Raw genomic sequence first — 25173 nt, forward strand, 5'->3', positions numbered from 1 at the left:
TTCACCGAACTAATTGGTGTCAGCCAAGTAGCATTCCTCATAAATAATATTGTTATTAGAAGTAGGCAGTCATTATCGTGTTGCATTAATTCTTCAATTGCAAACACAACTGTTGTTGTAGGCTAGAGATGAACTCTTCTCTCTTATCCTCTTAAAAAAAAGAACTCTATTTTTCTCTTTTTCATTTTCTTTTTGCTCTTTCTTTCCTTCAACAGACCCGCTTAACCATATGTGAGGAGCATGATGGCACCGAGACATCAAATGGAGATGTATTGATCTTTCCAAACATGATTAGATACAGGTTAGACCACATGTTACATTCAAGTACCTTTTGGTTGCTTGTGCATCAAACATATGAAGCTTCGACATTGTTTTTATTTGAAGAATGGTAGTTGCATAGGGCTGTGTGCCCTTTTGCTGGAGTAAAACACAAGAACCTTACAGGTGCCAAAGCAGCGCTGAAGTTTGAGATCCAGGTTGCTTATCAGGCAGGCTCCACGATGAAAGTGCCATGGCCTGAAAATAAGTTAGTCCTGTCTACTTGTCAGGTCTGCCACATGTTTGTGAAAAAAATACTGTTAAAAACAATGACCAGTGACCCCATTCCACAAACATGTGCAGCTCACCTGATTGGTGGACCCTCCTATTTATTGAGCTAGGCCACATTCACCATGGAGCCTGCCTGATGAAAAGCACAAATATCGCCATTGTCTACCACTACCAGTCTACCACACATGTTTGGTGCTTGCTGATGCCTGCCTGCAAGTAGCGTTTCTCCTTTTATTTTTCTAGATTCGTTCCACTGATTTTAAACATGTGCAAGGTTACAGGGGATTGACGCATTTTGATGTCGACACATTTGTGGAAGAAGTGCTCGTGAAAGACACTGAATGGCGACCTGGAACATCTGAAACTCTGAAGGGTTCATATGTTTTCGTATGTTCTCATGGGAGCAGAGATCGGAGATGTGGTGTTTGTGGTCCTGCTCTCATTACGAAATTCAAAGAAGAGATAGATGCATGTGGCCTGCAAGGTCAAGTGTCTATCAGCCCCTGCTCACATATTGGGGGCCATAAATATGCAGGGAATGTCATTATATTTGGTCCAAATCTCGATGGAGAACTGCCAGGTCATTGGTAAGTGGAACCCATTCACTTGATTTATACTTATCTTCTATGCCAGTCACCTGTTTATGGTTTCATCTTTTATTTCTAGTTTCCAAAATGTTCGGGAAATTCATTTGCATAGAATAGTTGAAGAAGTATAGTTTACTGAGATGCATGATTCTGAACAAGTAGGGCCTTCTGCGATCCAGACTGTGATCTGATTGGCCCCACCATGGATGGGGGATGGGCCAAGATATCTCAACTTCGAAATATAAAAAAATCTTATAAATCTTTGGCCTATAGTGCAATGTGTGAGATTTTTAGGGCATCTTCCTGTCCACCATGATGTCCATTGATCAATTGTGTCTTCAGACTGGATCAGTGTAGTATGGTCCACACTGTATAGATGTCCGCCTTTGTTAATTCCTCAAAAGAGTATTCTCTTGTTAGTTTTCATGGTGTGGTCCATCAGATCAAACAACTGTAATCTGGATCACTGCACTGTGGGCCTTACATGTACAGTATTGCAAAAATCTCAACAAATGATCTTTATACTTAAAGAAAGTCCCTCCCTCTCTCTCTCTAAAATGTTTTAGAGTAAAATGGATTTCTAGTCATCTGGTTATGTTTTTCACAGGTATGGTTATGTCGCTCCAAATGATGTCCCAGTTTTGCTTGAACAACATATTGGCAGAGGAGAAATTGTAGACACACTATGGAGGTAGCTTTTCATTCCTGAATTAGCTCATCTTGATTTCAATATTTCTGATTGTTTTCTTTCTGCTTTTCTGTATCAAAGGTAAACTTTCTTATTCCAAGGAAAATTCAATCATTTTATGTATAATTTAGAACTTTTGAAATTGTAACTGCAATACAATATCTTAGAGAGAGTTTTATGCATTAGGATGCATTCCTTGACATGAGTATCACCTAGTGGCTAGTCTGGGATGTTGGAATTAGTTTGGCTTGCTTGATTTTCATTTGTCATTTCTCTAAGAGAAGGTTTGAAATTGGTGTATCAGATTCAGGTATCATATCATTCACCACTGATATGGCTCTGTATTGACCTGTATTGGGCTGTTTATGAACACAAAAAACAAAGGTAGGATAACACAAATCGGCGAAGCTTAATTTATGACTAACAACGCCAAATACAAATACAAAGTCAAATATGAGGGAACTTCAAAAAAAAAAAAAAGGATAAATAAGAGGGAACTGTTGGGAATTCACTTGCCCAAAGAGAGGGTATATCCAATGAGAGGAGTCATGACCATTCCAAATAAACTACAAGAAACTCTCATTGAAGTGGAATAGAAATTCTTGAATGCCTTTGCTATGTGTACATAAGGGCATATATAGAAGAGGGTCACCTTATGGGAAAATGCAGTCATCGTTGTCCCATTGGACCCAGCGCCCAGGTGGTTTGGCCAATAGTGGATCAAATATTGAATGGTGATGTGGGCGGGGGTTTCTGAGGAATACATCATCATTGGAAACTACCATCGACTACATCATTGGAAACTAAGGTTCATTCTTTACATGTACGGGGATTTCACCAAGTCATATTTGAATCTTCCATCCTTTCCCAACATTGAAAATCTTCTTTTACTTTATGGTGCTACTGTTTTCCAAGCCTCACCATAGTGCTTCAGTCACCCACAACCATGCTTCTTGTCTCACCATCTCTTTGGTGGGCCAAGTTGAATCTACTATCTTTGGGCAATATTGCTGCATCAGTCTTCTCGCTGTGAAAAGAACTCACCCTCCTGTTTGGTTTTGCAACCCTTTCCCGTAAGGCTTTATTAAAGTTTCACAGTTCTTCATAAACCATGTGTTTTCAGATCCCAATTTGCTTTTCCAATAGACAAGTTATTGAGCTAGTCTCCATGACCTGTAGATGTTGATAGCACATCAGGGATTTCGATAATCTTTGGCTAATTGAATGGAGAACTAATTTCCAAATCATCTAGATTTTGTGGGCGACTAGCGATTGATCTAGTTCTTCATGGCATGTATAAAGATAGGTAATGTTAAAGATGGGATTGATCCCCATCTCTTTCGGTTTTCTTAGCTGATATTTATTTGGCCCAATTTTCTTTGTGATACGGCAAGGCCTTTGTTTTGTGCTCTAGCTTATGATATCTACCCATTGGGAACTCTTCCTCAAGCAAACCATTACCAAGTCATAGTCTTCATACTCCGGATATTGATGATGGGTGTTATTGATCCTTTTACATTGATCATAAATTTTTTTGAAGGTTTGCTTAAACTTGTTGATGAATCGGACAAATATGGCTAGCAAGCTCTTTTGCTTCCTTGCTACTTTTTTTGGGATTAAGTAAGGGACTAAGGGTATATGGTCCTAGATTCTATGGAGTTTCAACACGAGGTCACGGGTTCGAGCACCCCTTGTGGTGTGAGTGCGCGAGAGTGTGTGTGGGAGGGGTGAAGTGTGGGTGTGTGTGTTAAAAAAAAGGTATATGGTCCTGCATGTGGTTTGTGCCTCTACCATGTGCTACTTCAAATGGTGTCTTGCGTGTAGACCAGTTCTTAGAAGTGCAAAGGCAAATTTGACTCGGTTAAGACAAAGTCGCAACTATGTAGATTGCAACCTACAAGGCTTTGGAGTAGATTGCCTTGGGATAGATTCACAACTTCAATTTAGCCATCAGTTCGGGGGTGATAGCTATTGTAAGAGTGGAGTTGGGTTCCCATGTGTCTCTATAGGATGCGCATGCATGGTTCAAAAATTCTGTCTTGGTTGAATTTTAAGGTTTTTGGCACTCCATGGAGTCGAATAATCTCTTTGAAGAACAGGTGGGCATTAGGGCAAGTGTTAGTGGTATTTTTGCAAGGGTTATGAAATGAGTTATTTTTGAGAACCCTTTTTTTTTTTGAAGCGATAATCATTTTATTAGAAAAAGTCCGAAGCCAAAGAATACAAAAGAAAAAGAAAAATAAAATTATGACCAAAAGATCCTCTACAGTTCTGACCACTTAACAGGAAACTGATTAGAATCTAAAATATTAGTTGCTTGTGTCCACTCCAAAACATTCAATTTCGCTCTATTGAATACTTCCTCAAGACGACCTCTTCGATTTCTGATACAGCAATTGTTCCTTACTATCCAGATACTCCATAAACCTGATAGGAGACACAAATGCCAAACTTGCTTCCCTACTTACCTTTGTCCCCTCCATGCCAAGCTAATAAAAACTGATTTATCGAACCTGGAACAATCCATGCAATTTTGAACAATTGAAGAAACCATCTCAAATCTTTGTAGCAAAAGGACAATGAATAAAGAGATGATTGACGAATTCGCCCATCTTGAATGCATAATAAACGAACATTTGGAATAATCATGTGATGCTAACCAAGTTGTCAATTGTAAGTACCTTATTCTCTCAAACTGATCTCTTTGACTGCCATCAATCATCATAAAAAATGATTTTACCAATTTTTTTTCAGATTTATCTTTTAGCCACATCATTGAATCTGCCTCTGAGATGAATGGATGACAATTTGAAAGCATATCTAACAACCTAACCAATTCATCCATATCTTCATCTTTCAAATTTCTTCTAAAAGGAGCCCAGGTAATTTCCTCACCATTAAAAGAGAAACAATGATCAACCGAAATATTTCCTCCTGAAACACTTGAAAGAAAGATATAGGATAACCATTAAGCTTGGGGGCTTTATCCCTTCACAAATTTGAAATAACTTGATCTCCTCATGATTGAAACTAATCAATTTACATCTTCCTCACTTATAAAATTAGAACCCATTACTGTGGTTTAGATAAATTGGGTGTCTTAAAAGTCCTATAAATGTATCTGTCAGGAGAGTTGAGATCTGCGTCCTATTGTGATTTTATTCTAGGCAGTCACGTGTGCATGTTGCGTGCGTGCATGGGTGTACGTGCATGTATGTGTTTGTGTTCGAGTGCATGTATTTGCGTTCATGCATACACATGAGCGTATGTGTGGGCATTTTAGCTTCAGGTTAGCTGGATAAGGTGTATTATCTCTGGTTCTGCCTTTTTCCTTTCGTGTAATTGCTTTGTGGCTTTTCAATAAAAAAATCCATTCATTAAAGAGGGCAAATTATCCAGAGAAGGTCATTGCTATTCTTCTTTGGATAAAGCGATAAAAGCTTCAAGTTAAACCACTTCATTGCAAATTGCATGCTTGTTTGCTTGTGTGTGTGAGAGAGACACTGATTTCCAAATTGGGTGGTGTTGTTGCGTAGTCAAATGGGTTGGGTTTGGGCTGTGCTTTGTCAACTCGAAATCAAATGGGTTGGGTTTGGGTTTGGGTTTGTTTGGCCGGACCCGGCTGTCGTGAATATATTTCCCCCTGCTTCCTCGCTATATGTGTATTTATATTGTAATATAATGTAAGTTTAAAACTATAAACTTAAGTTATGATGGTTGTAATTTGGTTGTAGTAAGAGTTTTATTTTATATTTATTAGGAGATCTAAATATGTGGTTGATTGTTTATATTTTTTCTACAAAATGAAAATATTTTTATTTTTAATTTACTTATTTTTATATTTTTTAATTAAATTGGTCATGTGGGTTGGGTTTGGGTTGGCCTTTCAACCCCTTTAATAAATTGGTTGGGTTTGGTTTGAACCTAACCTCATTATGATTGGAACCTAACCCGACCCAAACCCAACCTTACATGATCCATTGCCACACCTAATAGTGGGAATTGAAAATTTGAAATAGTGCACTCAAAATGGAAATGGGTGTAAGGAAATCAATTAAGGATGTGTAAAAAGTGACTCCAATAAATCATAATGTTCATTATCTTTTAGCCGTGGGATACATTTTACCAATAAATAATTTGTCACCGAGTCATCTACTACTGCTATAATTTTCTGTTGTTGTATATCAATAATTGCAATAAACATTTTATTATTTTAAATAATGTTTATGGACATTCAGCAAATTTGACTTTCAAAAGAAACCATTGATCTCATCTTTATATTTGTGTCCACTGCTGACACACATGTCAATGTTCAAGTTTAATAGGTTCATGTTTTAATGTATGGCTGATTCGCTTATGTCCGTGCAACTTTCTTTGTATGGGGACTCTTTATCTATTGCATTGATGGATCTTTGTTTCTTTAGTTTGATGGGCTTTTTCTCAATGATTTTTTGTTATTTGTTAAAGAAAAAAACATAGGTTCATGTATTACTTGTGTAAGAATCAAGATTAGTTAAAAAAATAAAGTTTTGAAGAAATGGAAAATAAAAAAAAAATATAAATAAGTGCAATATAACTATTTATCATTTGAAATAATCTAGGACTTGTTGTCAAATCAGTCTTTCAAAAGTCACCTTGTTGTACAACATGTATTCATGTCCAACACCACTACACGTGTCCGTGTTCAAGCTACAATGTTACATTGGCTAATTTATTAGCTATGCAAAATTAGAAGCGTATAAAATTCTCAAAGAATAGAGAAAAATGTTACTTTTCAATTAGTCATAGTAATATGTCAGAGCAAACTATATTCAAGTTATTACATTCTTCGAGATAAATGGGTACAAAATTGTCCAGACGGATCATGCATTGGTGAGAATTCTTTCATGGCATGACCTGCAGTTAGTTTTCAACCCATCTAAGAAAACTATTGCAGTTAATCATAGAATTCATGTTTAATCATGAACCATGTCAATTGTATCTGAATTGAATCATATGCTGTGAATTGTCAATTCTAGCATTTTAACAAGAAGTCATACTAATATTTGGAGGAACTTTTACCGAGAATGGGTTCTAGCAGTGGATGCTTTGTCCCTAACTATTCATGTACGTGTGTTTGAATGTATATATTAATTTGTGCATGTTGACTTTGATTTCAGGGGTCAGATGGGTTTGTCGGAGGAGGACCAAAAGAAGGCCCTGGACCTCAGATTTCGACTTAATGAAGAAACCGATGCAGAGAAAAGTGCAAAAGAATTTACCCAAGCAGTTGAGATTGGAAGCAACGTGAATGAGACCCAGGCTGATGTGGTTGGATGCTGCCAAGGTGCCAGAAACTCTTCTTGTTGCCAGAATCCAAGTCCAAAGGAAAAAAATTAAAAGCAATCAAGTCAATGGAGAGGGGGTGAAGAGCAACAAAGTAAGAGCAAGCAATAGTGGCAAAGGGGCTTGCACTCGCAAGGTGTGTGCAATGCCAACATGGTTTGAGAGTTGTGAACGGGAGGACACATATGTAGCCCTTGCAGTCGTTGGGGCAGTTGTGTCAGACGCCATAGCTTACAGCTGTTACAGGCAGTTGAGATAAGAAGTCTTCACCTTCAAAAGCTATAGTAGGTAAGATTTTTTTTCTTTCTTTGTTTTTTGTATGGTGTTCCATGTAACATAGGGCCCATGTATTCAAATGGTAGAATTTGGTTGTCTTTTGTGCGTGGTCTATAGAAAATGAAAGAGAAGAAGTCCAATCTTTCTAGAAAATAGGTAACTAAGTTACACGACTTGGGTTATGATCTTTATTGCAATTAATTCAAAAATCCCATCTTTGCTTCTGCTTTCATTTATTCCTCATAAGGGTTGTTTGGATGTACCCAGAATGCAAATTGCGGAGTGTTATTCACATGTTCGCATTTTAAAGTAGCAACTGTCCCCTCGTCTTAAATGGAGGGCAATGTACCACTTGGGCTCATTTATGAAATAACCTCAAAGCATGAGTAAAATGAAAATGGGTCTGACACCTTTTCATCCCATCTTTATTTTGGGCAGCATATGGGTGAGCCAGCTGCAGCGTTGTCTGATTAATCCATTGTTCTTATCGGTAATGGCATGAAATGGCTATAGTGCAATTCAGGGTGGATGACTCTTATCACCAGTGTGAAGGTCGTCGGCCTCTGGTGACCTCCAATCTTCTAACATCAGAGTAAGTGCGGCCCACTTTTCAATCTCCTGATGATCTCAGTTGGATTCAAATGGAAAATTTGTCTTGGGAGCAGGCAGTTGTGTCATTTTCCCCCCTGACAAAAGGGTGCATTTGGATATTGATTGAATCATGCTGGAATCATTAGTTGCATTGAAATTTTGGAAATTGATGGTTGGCTCTGCTATGTTTGGTGTGATTTGAATTTTGAGAAATACAACAGATGAATGTACGTTTTTTTTTGGTTTTGTTTTTCATATCTTTGTGCCATTATCAATGTATAAAACATTCTCAAATTGAGATTCTGCACTAATGGAGGATCCAGTATATGGATGGACTCAATCAGTATATCATGCTGCTACATGCGGCTGAGAGAAATATATTTGACTCAAATTCTTTGGACTCTACACGCCAGTGAGAGGGTTATATTTAATTCAGATTCTTCGGCTCTACTGTTTCATTTTCTGGTACAAGGATGCATTGATGATATCAATTGTGAGGGTTGAAAGGTTTTGTAAGTTGAACATCTGTGAGAGGTTTGATAAACACAAAAGCGTTTATAACAGTTGTGAATGAAATTTGGTGAGGTTTGATCAACACAAGCATTTATAACAGTTGTGAATGACATTTGGTGAGGTTTGATCAACACAGTAGCGTGTATAACATCATCACAACATTGCACGCCGGTGCAAGATTTCAGCCAATGATCAGTTGGGCTCTCAGTCATCAGTATTATCTGGTCCAAAAATCAGTTTGGTTGGTAGAGGAGAAATTGTAGATGCACTGTGGAGGTAGCTTTTCATTCCTGAATTAGCTCATCTTGATTTCAATATTTCTGATTGTTTTCTTTCTGCTTATCTGTATCAAAGGTAAAACTTTCTTATTCCAAGGAAAATTCAATCATTTTATGTATAATTTAGAACTTTTGAAATAGTAACTGCAATACAATTTCTTAGAGAGTTTTTTGCATTAGGATGCATTCCTTGACATGAGTATCACCTAGTGGCCAGTCTGGGATGTTAGAATTAGTTCGGCTTGCTTGATTTTCGTTTGTCATTTCTCTAAGAGAAGGTTTGAAATTGGTGCATCAGATTCAGGTATCATATCATTCACCACTGATACGGCTCTGTATTGACCTGTATTGGGCTTTTTATGAACACAAAAACCAAAGGTAGGACAACACAAATCGGGGAAGCTTAATTTATCAATAACAACAACAAATACAAATACAAAGTCAAATATGAGGGAACTTGAAAAAAAAAAAAAAGGATAAATAAGAGGGAACTGTTGGGAATTCACTTGCCCAAAGAGAGGGTATATCCAATGAGAGGAGTCATGACCTTTCCAAATAAACTACAAGAAACTCTCATCGAAGTGGAATAGAAATTATTGAATGCCTTTGCTAGGTTTATATATGGGCATATATAGAAGAGGGTCACCTTATGGGAAAACGCAGTCATCGTTGACCTGTTGGACCCAGCGCCCAGGTGGTTTGGCCAATAGTGGGTCAAGAAATATTGAATGGTGATGTGGATGATCTCTTTGACTGCCATCAATCATCATAAAAAATGATTTTACCGAAAAATTTTCAGATTTATCTTTTAGCCATATCATTGAATCTGCCTCAGAGATGGATGGATGACAATTTGAAAGCATATCTAACAACCTAACCAATTCATCCTTCTCTTCATCTTTCAAATTTCTTCTACAAGGAGCCCAGGTAATTTCCTTGCCATGAAAAGAGAAACAATGATCAACCGAAATATTTCCTCTTGAAACACTTGAAAGAAAGATATAGGATAACCATTTAGCTTGGGGGCTTTATCCCTTCACAAATTTGAAATAACTTGATCTCCTCATTGATCAAAACTAATCAATTTACATCTTCCTCACTAATAAAATTAGAACCCATTACAGATGGTTTAGCTAAATTGGGTGTCTTAAAAGTCCTATAAATGTATGTCAGGAGAGTTGAGATCTGTGTCCTATTGTGATTTTATTCTAGGCAGTCACGTGTGCATGTTGCGTGCGTGCATGGGTGTGTGTGCATGTATATGTTTGTGTGCAAGTGCATGTATGTGCGATCATGCATGCACATGAGCATATGTGTGGGCATTTTAGCTTCAGGTTAGCTGGAAAAGGTGTATTATCTCTGGTTCTGCCTTTTCCTTTCTTGTAATTGCTTTGTGGCTTTTCAATAAAAATTCCATTCATTAAAGAGGGCAAATTATCCAGAGAAGGTCATTGCTATTCTTCTTTGGATAAAGCGATAAAAGCTTCGAGTTAAACCACTTCATTGCAAATTGCATGTTTGTTTGCTCTCTTTTATCATTTTCCATTCTTATGGTTCTTCTATAGAAGAATTTAGTTCTTTTACAAATTATAATGTGAAATCTCTTTCATATCATTTGCATGTTCCCTTCTTTTCTCGCCTTAATTTGCGTGTGTGTGTGTGTGTGTGTGTGTGTGTGTGTGTGACAGAGAGAGAGAGACTTCTTCTACGATTCTATATATGGCCTACCATGGCATTTTGTGAGGTTTGGGTCGACCCATTTCCCCTATAGGTTGGGTTTGGGTTTGTGTTTTGTCAACTTGAAATCATATGGGTTGGGTTTGGGTTGTGCTTTGTCAACTCGAAATCAAATGGGTTGGGTTTGGGTTTGCTCGGCCGGATCCGGCGGTCATGAATATATTCACCCTTGCTTCCTTGCTATATGTGTAATTATATTATAATATAATGTAAGTTTAAATACTATAAACTTAAGTTATGATGGTTGTAATTTGGTTGTAGTAAGAGTTTTATTTTATATTTATTAGGAGATCTAAATATGTGGTTGATTGTTTATATTTTTTCTACAAAATGAAAATATTTTTATTTTTAATTTTTTTATTTTAATTTTTTTTAATTAAATTGGTCATGTGGGTTAGGTTTGGGTTGGCCTTTCAACCACTTTAATAAATTGGCTGGGTTTGGGTTGAACCTAATCTCATTATGATTGGAACCTAGCCCGACCCAAACCCAACCTTACATGACCCATTGCCACACCTAATAGGGAATTGAAAATTTGAAATAGTACACTCAAAATGGAAATGGGTGTTAGGAAATCAATTAGGGATGTGTAAAAAGTGACTCCCATAAATCCTAATGTTCATTATCTTTTAGCCGTGGGATACATTTTACCAATAGATAATTTGTCATTGAGTCATCTACTACTGCTATAATTTTTGGTTGTTGTATATCAATAATTGCAATAAACATTTGATTATTTTAAATAATGTTTATGGACATTCAGCAAATTTGACTTTCAAAAGCAACCATTGATCTCATCTTTATATTTGTGTACACTGCTGACACACATGTCAATGTTCAAGTTTAATAGGTTCATGTGTTAATGTATGGCTGATTCGCTTATGTCTGTGCAACTTTCTTTGTACGGGGACTCTTTATCTATTGCATTGATGGATCTTTGTTTTCTTCAGTTTGTTGGGCTTTTTCTCAACGATTTTTTGTTATTTGTTAAAGAAAAAAACATAGGTTCATGTATTACTTGTGTAAGAATCAAGATTTGTTAAAAAAATAAAGTTTTGAAGAAATGGAAAATAAAAAATATAAATAATTGCAATATAACTATTTTATCATTTGAAATAATCTAGGACTTGTTGGCAAATCAGTCTTTCAAAAGTCACCTTGTTGTACAGCATGTATTCTAAAACTAACTGCAGGTCATGCCATGGAAGAATTCTCACCAATGCATGATCCGTCTGGACAATTTTGTACCCATTTATCTCAAAGAATGTAATAACTTCAATATAGTTTGCTCTGACATATTGCTATGACTAATTGAAAAGTATTATTTTTCTCCATTCTTTGAGAATTTTATATGCTTCATCTAAGAAAACTATTGCAGTTAATCATGGAATTCATGTTTAATCATGAACCATTTCAATTGTGTCTGAATTGAATCATATGCTGTGAATTGTCAATTCTAGCATTTTAACAAGAAGTCATACTAATATTTGAATGTATATATTGATTTGTGCATGTTGAATTTGATTTCGGGGGTCAGATGGGTTTGTCAGAGGAGGACCAAAAGAAAGCCCAGGACCTCAGATTTCGACTTAATGAAGAAACCAATGCAGAGAAAAGTGCAAAAGAATTTACCCAAGCAGTTGAAATTGGAATCAATGTGAATGAGAGCCAGATTGGTGTGGTTGGATGCTGCCAAGGTGCCAGAAACTCTTCTTGTTGCCAGAATCCAAGTCCAAAGGAAAAAATTAAAAGCAATCAAGTCAATGGAGAGGGGATGAAGAGCAACAAAGTAAGAGCAAGCAATAGTGGCAAAGGGGCTTGCACTCGCAAGGCGTGTGCAATGCCAACATGGTTTGAGAGTTGGGAACGGGAGGACACATATGCAGCCCTTGCAGTCGTTGGGGCAGTTGTGTCAGTTGCCATAGCTTACAGCTGTTACAGGCAGTTGAGATAAGAAGTCTTTACCTTCACAAGCTATAGTAGGTAATATTTTTTTTTGTTCTTTGTTTTTTGTATTGTATTCTACGTTACATAGGGCCTAAAATTTGGTTGTATTTTGTGTATGATCTGTAGAATATCAAAGAGAAGAACTCCAATCTTTCTAGAAAATACGCAACTAAAGTTACATGACTTGGGTTATGATCTTTATTGCAATTAATTCAAAAAATCCCATCTTTGCTTCTACTTTCATTTGTTCCTCATAAGGGTTGTTTGGATGTATCCAAAATGCAAATTGCAGTGTGTTATTCACACGTTCGCATTTTAAAGTAGCAACTGTCCCCTTGTCTTAAATGGAGGGCAATGTACCACTTGCGCTCGTTTATGAAATAACCTCAAAGCATGAATAAAATGAAAATGGGTCCGACTCCTTTTCATCCCATCTTCATTCTGGGCAGCATATGGGATGAGCCAGTTGCAGCAGTCTGATTAATCCATTGTTCTTATTGGTAACGACATGAAATGCCTATAGTGCAATTCAGGGTGGATGACTCTTATCACCAGTGTGAAGGTCGTCGGCCTTTGGCGACCTCCAATCTTCTAACATCAGAGTGTGGCCCACTTTTCAATCTCCTGATTTTCTCGGTTGGATTCAAATGGAAAATTTGTCTTGGGAGCAGGCAGTTTTGTCATTTTCCTCCCTGTCTAAAGGGTGCATTTGGATATTGCTTGAAGCATGCTGGAATCATTAGTTGCTTTGAAATTTTGGAAATTGATTGTTGGCTCGCTCTGCTATGTTTGGTGTGATTTGAATTTTGAGAAATACAATAGACGAATGTAGGCTTCTTCTTCTTCTTCTTCTTCTTCTTCTTTTTTTGTTTTCATATCTTTCTGCCATTATCAATGTCTAAAACATTCCTGCACTAATGGAGGATCCAGTATATGGATGGACTCAATCAGTGTATCTTGCTGCTACACGCCAGTGAGAGAAATATATTTTATTCAAATTTTTTGGACTCTACACGCCAGTGAGAGCTATATTTTATTCAGATTATTCGGACTCTACTGTTTCATTTGCTAGTACAAGGATGCATTGATGATATCAATCGTGAGGGATGAAGGGTTTTGGGTTTTGTAAGTTGAACATCTGTGGGAGGGTTGATCAACACAAAAGCGTTTATAACAGTTGTGAATGAAATTTGGTGGGGTTTGATCAACACATATGCATTTATAACAGCTGTGAATAGAGCTGTACACAAACTGGGTTTGCTCGACTCGAAAAAGATCGATTCAACTCAGTTCGAGTCGAGTCGAGCTGATTTTTTGCGCTCGAAAAAATTTCGAGCCGAGCTCTACTCAACTTGGATCGAAGCCCAACTCGAATCGAACTAGTTCAGTGACTTGGTTATTTTGATATTTATGTTGCTCACCAAGTGTTTGATTAAATGACTCAACAAAGTGTCAGTTGGTGGTGAGGAAGGTATGGATAAGAAACAAATATCCTAATATCTTGATTTTGATGTTGCCTACTAAATGTTTGATGAAATACCTGTAAATTGTTGCTGCTGTTTTACATACATTGAGAAATTGAAGGTGCACTCCATGTGTACTGGCCGAACTAAGCCGAGCTAGCCAGTCAGGCTCGAGGACCGAGCCAAGTCGAGTTCGAACTGGTGTCACCTAGTGGTTGAGCCAAGTCAAATTGTGCCCTGCTCGGCTTGGTTAGACTCGTGTACAACTCTAGTTGTGAATGACATTTGGTGAGGTTTGATCAACACAAGCGTTTATAACAGTATCACAACATTGCACGCTGGAACAGATTTCAACCATTGATCAGTTGGGCTCCCAGTCATCTATATTATCTGGTCCAAAAATCAGGCTGGTTGGTAGGATTCATGATTGTGGACTAAGGTGGGGCTCTTGATTTATGGACTCCTAGGTGGTGCTCAACTGATTAGTGGTATCTAACATAAAATATGTTACACCAATTTTCAATCAGAGATGGATTTTCTATTATAATTTAGACCTCGAAATAGGACAAGATGGATTTTCTATTATAATTTAGACTTCAAAACTGGACAGCAAAGACTTGAAATATGCGACCATCAACATATAGTTGGATTCGTTACATAGAAAAGTATAAATATCATTATTCTTTCCTGTGCTTCAGTTCCCTTGAGATATTTTGCTCCACCTAGCTCCTAAGCTCCAGAGTTCACAAAAGAATTCCCATTCCCACTTTGTATCCAACTCTAAACCCATGGATCCCCAATCGTATTTACTTTTCAATTGCGTTGACAGTGGTGAAATGTTAGTATCTCTACAATTTGTTAATGTTAATGTCTACATAATTGTAAGCAATTTATTCATGAATATAAGAAACTGTTGACTTTGCTATATTTTACCTAAAGAATAGTTTCGTGAAAGATTCAACATCATAAAGAATGTTAACTTTGTAAGTTATAGAGAGATCTCACCTGGCAACTTATTCTTCGAGAGATCTAATGACTCGAGATTCTTTATGTTTGATGATGATGTTAGAATTTAGTTGATAAAATGGTTGTAAGATATATTGAGAACATGTAGTGACTTTAGATCTCCAATTACAGGATATCCTTGTGAAATTGGTTATTTGCGACATCTACTACGGTGAAGATAGTAAGAATATTTGCCAGTTCCATTTCTTGCCCTTTGCTCACCATAGTCACTTATCTTAATAGGAGGCCGGACAAGGTACTACCCCTACTAAGACCTAACTAGAGACAACCAGTCCTGTTAGGGGCTGTGGGGCCCATTGTGATGTATTTGTTTTATCTACGCTGTCCTTTAATTTTGGAAGATCATTTTATGGCATGAACTCAAAGGAGGTAGACCAAAGGCTCAAGTGGCCCACACCACCTGAAGCAATGGGGATTGAACCCTTACCGTTTAAAACTTTGCAGGGCCCATCCTAATGTTTATTTGCCATCCAACCTGTTCATAAAGTCACATATACATGGAGGAAGGGAAACATAAATATCAGCTTGATCTAAAACTTCCATGGATCCCAGCCATGTAAATTATTTGGTCCATTAATTAAGTTGGTAAGTACGATCCATTATCTAAGGACTTTATAAGATTGGGTTTAACTAATCAATAATATCTCATGGGAAACATGCCACATGTATAATTTTCAATCAAAGACTAGTTTTCAATTACACCATGGTCTGCAAATGGTATAGTAAAAGCATGCAATGTGTGCACAATAATACTTAGTTGAATACATAGAATATAATAATATAAATACAATCCTTATTCCCTTTGTGCTTTAGTGTTCTTGAGTTCTTCCTACATTCTGCTAGTTTTATATATATATATATATATATATATATATATATATATATATATATATATATATATATATATATATATATATAAATTTAAACCCTTTACAGAAAGGTGGGAGCACACCACCTGTAACTTTGTTGATATGAATAAAATAATGTACAATCATTTGGGTGGGCCTTACAAAAAGAAACGTGCCTCACCTAGCTTAGTATCGATGCATTAGACTAAATGCCTTACACGGAAATATTAACAAAAGCATTTTATCAATAAACATAATGTATTCTCTCTTTCCCTTTGCCCAAAGTGCTAGAGTCCAGAAAAGAATTCCCATTCCCACGCCGTATCCAACTCCAAACCCAATGCACATGGATTTCCAATCGTATTTGCTTTTCGATTGTGTTGATGGTAGTGTAACCTTGGTATTTCCACATTTCTTTGATACTGGAGGGCCACATAATCCTAAGTTTCCTTGAAAGGATTCATTTGTGAATGAAAAAAACTGATTGCTTTGCGGTATGCTACCCACAAGGTGGTTTTGTGAAAGATTCAACACCTCAAGGAATGTTAATTTTGTAAGTTCTGGAGGAATTTCACCTGACAATTTATTTCGTGAGAGATCTAATGACTCAAGATCTTTTATATTCCCAATTGATGCTGGAATTCGGCCTGTGAGATGATTGAAGGACATATTTAGCCCATGCAGTGACTTTAGATCCCCAATTGATTTTGGGATATCCCCGTAAAATTGGTTATTTGAGAAATCCACTATGGTAAAGGCAGTAAGGATCTTTACTAGCTCCATTTCTTGCCCTTTGCTCACTACGGTCACTTTATCTTGATAGTATCCATCTCCAAAACCTTTGCTAAGGAACTGAGATTGGGATTTGGCCTCCTCCATCATTGCCTTCCAGCTCTTAAACATATTTGATGGCAAGCTACCTGTAAAGCTGTTAGAAGAGAGGTCGATGATTTGCAATAGTGGGGAGTTGCAAGTTGTTAGGAATTGTCCAACGGTGCCATCAAGTTTGTTGGATCTTAAGATGAGAACACGCAATTGGGACCAATTTTCTAATGGAATAGGAAATGTGTCATTTATTTGATTGCTTCCAAGGTTTAACACCTCAAGTTTCTTGCAATTGGCCAAAGACCTTGGCACATGACCTTCTAACTGATTTCGACTAAGATCGTCTCTAGAGTACATTGCTCTTTGAATGTTTTAGGCAAGATGCCTTGAAATGCATTTCCTCCAAGATTCAAAACAGTGAGGCCAATGTTGTTTTCGCCTAGACATGGTGGAATTGAACCATTGAAGCGGTTGTCAGACAGAATGAGGACTTCTATTCGAGCATTGCAAAAAAGCAGCGGAACTTCTCCACTAAAATTATTGCTAGAAAGTGAATAGAATCTGATGGAAAGCGGAGGGATTGGGATTGAGCCCTCTAGCTTATTAAAGCTTAGGTCAAGGAATTGCAACTTGCTTATGGAAAGATTGTGAATTGGTGGCACTAATCCCTCCAAAGCATTATGAGAAAGATTCAAATAATTCAAATCCCCATTTCCAACCTTCCATATCCAATTGGGTATTTCACCATTGATTTTGTTATTGGAAAGGTCCAAATATTCCATCTCCTCTTGGCTTCTCAAGATATCTGGAAATTTGCTGATGTTGCAAGATCTTAATATCAATTGTCGAATTTTGGGGAAGGATCCGGAGGTTGCATTGCTTCTGCTATTGCCGACTGAGAGGAGGTGGTTATCTGAAAGATCAAGGTTCCAGACGTACTTACGGTTTTGGAATAAGCCAAGGTCCACATCACCGCTGAAATTGTTTGATGAAAGCGTGAGGTCAGAAAGCTCAATGAGTGCAAAGATGGATCTTGGAATAGGCCCTTGCAAGCTGTTGTTACTCAAGTAAATCGTCCCTAATTGTGAAGAGGATGTGTTCTGGAACTCGCCAAGCTGACCACTAAATTGGTTATCTTGGAGATACAGCATTTGTAATGATGGGAGTGAAAACAATGATGATGGAATGGTCCCACGGAGTGAATTGTTGGACAAATCAATGCTCTGTAGCACTGAAGAGGATGTGTATCGGAATTGTCCAAGACCACTAAATTGGTTATCTTGGAGATGCAGTGTTTGTAATGATGGGAGTGAAAACAATGATGATGGAATGGTCCCACTGAGTGAATTCTCGGACAAATCAATACTATGTAGCACTGAAGAGGATTTGTATTGGAACTGGTCAAGTTGACCACTAAATTGATTATATGAGAGATCCAACATTTGTAGTGATGGGAGTGAAAACAATGATGATGGAATAGTCCCACTTAGTGAATTTTGGACAAGCATGAACGATTGAAGATTTTGAAACTTGTTGCCATAGGAAGAAGGGATTGGACCGCTGAAATTATTGCATAAAAGATACAAAACCACGAGTTTGTCCAGCTTCACAAGCCATGATGGCAGTGGTCCGCTGAAACCATTGAATGAAAGATCCAAATGAGCGAGGTTGCTGAGGTTGGCAAGAGAGGATGGCAATGGTCCGCTGAAACTATTGTTTGAAAGATCCAAATGCATGAGTTTCTCGAGCTTCACAAGACATGATGGCAATGGTCCACTGAAACCATTGTTTGAAAGATCCAAATGCATGAGTTTCTCGAGCTTCACAAGCCATGATGGCAATGGTCCGCTGAAACCATTGTATGAAAGATCCAAATGCATTAGTTTCTCGAGCTTCACAAGCCATGATGGCAATGGTCCACTGAAGCCATTGTATGAAAGATCCAAATGCATGAGTTTCTCGAGCTTCATAAGCCATGATGGCAATGGTCCACTGAAGCCATTGTTTGAAAGATCCAAATGCATGAGTTTCTCGAGCTTCACAAGCCATGATGGAAATTGGCCCTTTAGATTGCAATCTCTAAGCTGGATCTTTGTCAGCAGATTGGAATTACTGAATGAATCCCGTAGGTTGCTACAAAATCCAGTGTTGGATAGGAACAACTCCCGGAGAGTATTGTTTGGAGGGATTTCACCCGTCAGAAGTGGATTGTATCCTACATCCAGGGTTTGTAGGTTTGGCAGCCTGAAAATACTCTTGGGTATGGCTGAAGACAGATCGTTTCGACTGAGGTCGAGTTCAGATAGGAAACGGAGCTTGGAAAGGGAAGGATGGATGGGGCCTGAAAGACCACAGCCTCTCAAGCTCAACTTGCGGAGAAAAGGGAGTGCCGAGGATAAGGCCATGCCCCACTCGCTACCCTGCGCTGAGATGATTACCGAATCGAGATGGAGTTCTCTCAGACTCGATAGGTTTTGGACGAATGCTCCAATGTTCGGGTTTTCGAATTTCAGAGAGTACAAACCATCGTAACATTCATTGTAAGATAGATCGAGGGACACCAAAGTGGTCAAGCGGGAGATTTCCAGCGGGATTTGGCCATAAAATTGCAAAGAAGAGAGGTTGAGATGGGTCAAACTGGTGAGATGTTCAAACCCAGAAGGAAATTGAGAGGGATCAAAGTCATTGTAAGCGAGGTTGAGCCTCTGCAAGCTCTGAAGACGAAAGAGGCTTACAAAATCAATCCGACCGAAGATACAGAGATCGCTGAGGTCGAGACTGGTCACGTGACCAGTGGCACCATCGCACGTGATGCCTTCCCAGGAGCAGCAATCCCTGTTACCAGGATTCCAAGAGGACAGTGTAGTCATGGTGTACACAGCAGAGAAAGTAAAGCTCTGTTTCAAGTGGAGCAAAGCAGAGAAGTGGTCTTCAATGCATTGCTCTTTGGTTGAAAAGGCATTACTGTTGTCTTCAGTGGCAAAGACAGGAGAAGAGAGGAAAAGGAGGGAAGAGAATAAGAGAAATGAAAAGGCTTTATTAGTAAGAGAGTGGAGGAGATCCATTTCTTTTACTCGGGGGGATTTGGAATGTGTAGGAAGAGAGAAGGTTAGGAGGCATTATATAGGGAAGGGAGGAGTGTTTAAATCAATCCCAACAACTCACATGCAATCACTGCAGCAGAGATTCGTTTAAGAAGCACGGCCCACATAGAGAGCCCCGCCTTTCACAGTCATGTGCGCCACGGTTCTTCTCTTTAGTCTCTCTCTCTCTCGGCCTAAAGACAAATTCCATGGAGAGAGCGCGTGACAACGTGTCACACGTTCTAGAGGTCCTGGCATGATCCATGTTCGGCATTGTTCGGCATAAAGACAAATTCCATGGAGAGAGATGTGACAACGTGTCACACGTTCTAGGAGTGCGGATCATCTGTTTCCAAGCGCACAGGGTATCCAGTGTCCTTGAATTTAATTGGTCCACATCATCTGTGCTAACATCAGCATAACAATCTAATGAAAGAAAAAATTATTTACAAAATACTGCCTTATTTACCTATAATGTAACGGTCGAGCACGCTATCCTAAGGACGCGTTTTTGGACCTGGGCTGATGTCGGTGGGACCTTGGCCAAGTGAGGTCACTAAGTTTTGTGGGCCCACCATAATGTATTTGTTGTATCCATACCGTTCATCCATTTGGAAAGATCATTTTAAAAATAAGTCAGATAAGCTCGAGTGGACCCAATCAGAGAAAACAGTGGAGACTGAACACCTACCATTAAAAACTTTCAGGGCTACAGATGCTTTCAATCAGGCTGATATTTGTGTCTTGCCTTCTTTCATGTCTGTGTTAGCTTATGAATAGGTTGGATCTCAAATAAATATCAGGGTAGACCTAGTAAGGTTTCAACGGTGGGCATCACTCTCCCGCTGTTTTCTATGGCGGGTCTTCCGGAAGCTTTGGATCTACCTCATTCTTTGCTTATGTCCTAAAATGATATCTCCAATTGGATAGATAATGTGATACAAAACACAGATCATTGTGGGGCCCACAGAATATGGTGACGCCACTTCATTAGCCAATCTTGCTAGTCTCATTGCTCAACTTCTCAGTAGATAATCCGGATCCATCCTCCCTGTCTATCCTTTTTCCGGAATGATTTTAACATATTATCCAATAAAGTCATACAATTGTTAGGTAGATCACACCATTGGAAAGTGGTCATTGAACGGCCACCATTGGAAGCCTCTAGTGTTAATTAATGTTTATTTGCCACCCAACCTATTGTTGATAAAGTGTTGAGCGTCAAATATTGCTTGTTTTCCCTCGTCTATATGTTGGTTTTATGAACATTATATTGCTTACTATTGTGTTTTACTCATGTTTGTGTTGTAAGATGAGTTTAAGAGCTTAGATTGAAAAGAATGTTAAAAGCATGAATTTGATGCTCAAGAATCACCAAGTAAAAGAATGGACAATTTGGAGATAAAGATTGAAAATTTTAAGACCCCAAGAATCAAGAAAACCAAATAAAAAAATAAGGAAGTACAGAAATTCGTAGGATCTAAGCTTAAATGACATCGAAGATGTCATCGAAGCCAGTCTTCGATGACATCGAAGGAATTTAGATGACATCGAAGAATGATAGAAAAATCAAGCTTGGTTGCTGGACAAATTAGATGCAATCTTCGATAACATCGAAACCAGTTCAATGACATCGAAGCCAGTCTTAGATGACATCGAAGGTTACTCGACGTCATCGAAGGGTTTACGCAGAGCTAACGCGGAGTGAGAAAATTTAACACGGTTTTCAGATTTTTTAAACCAGTTTGAAGGAGAGAGTTTTCCACTTATAAATAGGGCTTTCCAAGGTATTCTTAAGCATCTTTTAGAACATTCAAGGGCAAGATCTTTTAGAACATTCAAGGTCGGAAATCTTTCTTTGCACAGATGAACCATTACTTGGTCGCCCACCTCGAATAATTTTTGTCGTCGATGCTTGTCCACTTGCTCCTTGTACTTTCCGTTCGAGGCATGTAATTTGGTCTATACCCCCGCATGAATGCTATGATCCTATCTGTCATATGTTCTGCTGCGATGCTCATGCCTGAGAGCTTGGGCAGAGGGAGCAAGTCTAGTGTGTGGCGATGTACTTGTCCGTAAATAACCTGGAATGAGAATTTTCTTGTAAAGCAGTTCACCATGTTGTTGAATGTAAATTTCGCTTGAGACAAGACCAAATCCCACTGCTTCGGTTTTTCTCCTGAAATACATAGAAGGAGGTTTCCTAACGTACGATTCACAACCTTGGTTTGCCTGACAGTTTGTGGGTGGTAGGCGCTGCTGAACTGAAGTCGTGTATCAAATCGAGTCCACGAAGTCTGTCAAAAGTAGCTTATGAACTTCGTGTCACGGTTAGAAGTAATAGTCTTGAGAACCCCATGTAGCCGTACAATTTCTTTGAAAAATAGATTCGCCACGTTTGTTACATCGAGAGTCTTCTTGCATGGAATAAAGTGTGACATCTTAGAGAAACGATCTACTACCACGAACACCAAATCCATGCCGCGTTGTGTTCGTGGGAGACCAAGCACGAAGTCCATAGATAAATCCTCCCAAGGGCCGTCGGGCACGGGTAACGGGGTATAGAGGCCCATATTATGAGATTGCCTCTTGGAGTCTGACAAATATAACAACGTTTGATTGCCTTTCCCACATCACGTACCAATTGCGGCCAGTAATACCGTTCTTCCACAAGAGCTCGCATCTTGTTTCGCCCAAGGTGTCCACTAAAGTCACCTCTATGTAGCTCTTGAATTATTTATTCTCTTAACGAACTGTTTGGGATGCACAGTTGATTTCCCTTGAAAAGGAACTCGTCTTGCATATATAAGTCACCGGGGTGGCTTTCCTGGCATCTAACCCATGCATCATTGAAGTCGTCATCGTCGGCATATATGTCTTTGAGGTGCTCGAACCCAATAACCTCATTGCTCATAGTGATTAACAAAGTTGCACGGCGACTCAGTGCATTGACTACTTTGTTCTGTTGCCCTGACTTATGTTTTAGCACAAATGTGAATTCCTTAAAAAACGAGATCCATTTAGCATGCACACAGTTAATGTTAGCTTGATTATTAATGAATTTAAGAGCTTGATGGTCCGTGTAAAGTATGAATTCCCTTTGAATCAAATAATGTCTCCAATGTCACAGTGCCTGGATCACCGCGTACAACTCGATCTTATATGTAGACCACTTCTTGCGTGCATCGCTAAGTTTCTCACTGTAGAAGGCTACCAGTCTACCTTCTTGAGACAAAACTCCCCCAACCCTGACATATGAGGCATCACATTCGACTTCAAACAGTTTGTCGAAGTTGGGAAGTACAAGAACAGGGTTCGTGGATAATCTATGCTTGATTTCAGCAAAACGCTTGATTTCGGCAAAGCTCCTGTCCGCTTTATCAGTCCACTGAAATTACCTTTTTTTCATGCAATCTGTGATTGGTGACACAATGGTACTGAAAATTTTCATGAACCGACGATAGAATGTCGTCAGTTTCTGAAAACTTCGCACTTCGTGAATATTTGTGGGAACTGGCCATTCTCTGATTGCGTTCACCTTTTCCTCATCCACCTAAATGCCCGTGGATGTTATGATAAAATCCAGAAACAATAAGCTATCAGTAATGAAGCTGCGCTTTTTAAAATTGATATATAATTAATTTTCAGTGAGCATCTGAAGGACCTTCTTGAGGGGTTCTATATGGGTGGTTTCGTCTTGACTATATATTAAAATATCATCAAAATAAACCACAACGAACCGCCCAATGAAAGGTTTCAGAACTTGGTTCATCAATCTCATGAATGACCTAGGCGCATTCGAAAGACCGAAGGGTATGACCATCCATTCGTACAATCCTTCCTTGGTCTTAAAGGCCATTTTCCACTCATCACCCGGCCGTATTTGAATCTGATGGTAGCCGTTCCTTAAGTCCAATTTAGAGAATATTTTTGCACCCTCTAACATGTCCAGTATATCATTTAACCGAGGTATAGAAAACTTGTATTTTATACTGATTTTGTTGATGGCCCGGCTGTCGACACACATGTGCTAACTCTCATATTTCTTTTGAGTTAATAGAGCTGGTACGACACATGGGCTCATACTTTCTCGAATAAGACCCTTGCGGATCATCTCCTCCTCTTACCCTTGTAAAATCTCGTACTCATTCGATAATGAGGACGATTGGATAAACTGGACCCGGGGACAAAGTCGATATGGTGTTAGATATCCTGCATGGGGGGTAACCTATTAGGAATGTCATCGAGCCAGATTTCTTTGAATTCATGTAACAAGGGTCTTAGTCTTTTAAGGATGATGGTAGGCTGAAGTTCTTCCCCTTTTATAATTAATGCATAAGCCTGTCCTGTTTCTTTAGATTCTTCCATGAAGTTTCGTATAGTTAAAAGAAAACGGCCCTCCACTTTAGAAGTTTCAAGTGGTCCCTTTGGATCCATAAGGGCCAATATGGTCTTCCAGCCATCCTTGATGAAGATATATATGTTATCTCGCCCTTTATGAGTGGCGTCACGGTCAGATTGCCAGGTTTGACCGAGTAGTATGTGACATACTTTCATGTCAACCACATCGCTTACTACGTCATCCTTATAATGTTCGTCAATTGAAAAGGATATGGTGCACCGTTCAGTTACCTTTGTTTCGTTGACCTTCTTAGTCCAACCGATTGTATATATGGAGGGATGACACTTCATTTTCAATTGCAATTTTTTCACCATGACCTTGAAGATAATGTTCTCACTGCTTCCACTATCAATGATCACGTCACAAACCCTTCGATTCACCGTACACCTAGTGCGGAAGATGTTATGCTGTTGTAGATATAGTTCTTTTCTTGGTGCATATAATAGCCGCCTCATGACGAGCGACTCGCCGCGATCTTGCTAAACCCAACTTGAATCATCTACCTTATCCTCGGTGGTATGCTCCTGTTCTTCAACATCTAGATCTTCATAGGCGTTATCAATACTGTCATCATAGATGGTGAGGTTCGCCACTTTTTGTTGGGGATAAGTATTTGATAGGTGGCCCGGTTGGCCACAACGATAGCAATTATCGGGCCTTGGTCGAGCATAAGGTGTCGGGATTCTACATGGACCAGCAGTAGTCGATATGCCCTTTTGGGGTCTAGCTCGCCTACTTCCCTAATCTCGGCTTTCAGACGTAAGAGGTTGAGTGCGCGCTCCTACGGGCTCATTCCCATTGGGTTGTAGAGCTCCTTAGGGCGGACCTTCCGCATCAATCCTTACAGTATGATAGGTCCGTATGTTAGGACGTTCAAGTTGCACTTCCCTTTAAGTAGCCAACTTGATCGCATCATTCATCGTCCAGACGAACTGCATCTGGACCGATCCTGGATCGTCATACACAATCCACAGTTGAATCGGGCAACTTGCTGTGATTTAGTTTCGACCAAATCGTTACACGCTGCCAGGCGGT

The 25173-nt window shown here is 38.9% G+C and overlaps 3 protein-coding genes across 4 annotated transcripts in view; 2 read left to right on the forward strand and 1 right to left on the reverse strand.

The window, feature by feature from the left end:
- Window positions 1-7650, forward strand: part of LOC131255846 (altered inheritance of mitochondria protein 32-like) — a 66756-nt gene extending 59106 nt beyond the window's left edge. Inside the window, exons 2-5 of one of the 2 annotated variants that reach the window (XM_058256737.1) lie at window positions 216-301; window positions 831-1136; window positions 1744-1827; window positions 6984-7650. In XM_058256737.1, the coding sequence (XP_058112720.1) occupies window positions 216-301; window positions 831-1136; window positions 1744-1827; window positions 6984-7203 (696 nt within the window). In that variant the 3' untranslated portion in view covers window positions 7204-7650. The remainder of the gene's footprint in view (window positions 1-215; window positions 302-830; window positions 1137-1743; window positions 1828-6983) is intronic. The other variant, XM_058256736.1, reaches the window with a different exon arrangement.
- Window positions 7651-12066: 4416 nt separating this feature from the next.
- LOC131255848 (uncharacterized) lies at window positions 12067-12657 on the forward strand. Its single transcript, XM_058256738.1, has one exon. The coding sequence runs from the start codon at window positions 12082-12084 to the stop codon at window positions 12496-12498; it is 417 nt and encodes a 138-aa protein (XP_058112721.1). The 5' UTR covers window positions 12067-12081; the 3' UTR covers window positions 12499-12657.
- Window positions 12658-16973: 4316 nt separating this feature from the next.
- Window positions 16974-19718, reverse strand: LOC131255223 (receptor-like protein 50). Its single transcript, XM_058255916.1, has one exon. The coding sequence runs from the start codon at window positions 19716-19718 to the stop codon at window positions 16974-16976; it is 2745 nt and encodes a 914-aa protein (XP_058111899.1).
- Between the last annotated feature and the right edge of the window lie 5455 nt (window positions 19719-25173).

The sequence above is a fragment of the Magnolia sinica genome, chromosome 9 (assembly GCF_029962835.1).
Source record: "Magnolia sinica isolate HGM2019 chromosome 9, MsV1, whole genome shotgun sequence".
NCBI classification, from domain to species: domain Eukaryota; kingdom Viridiplantae; phylum Streptophyta; class Magnoliopsida; order Magnoliales; family Magnoliaceae; genus Magnolia; species Magnolia sinica.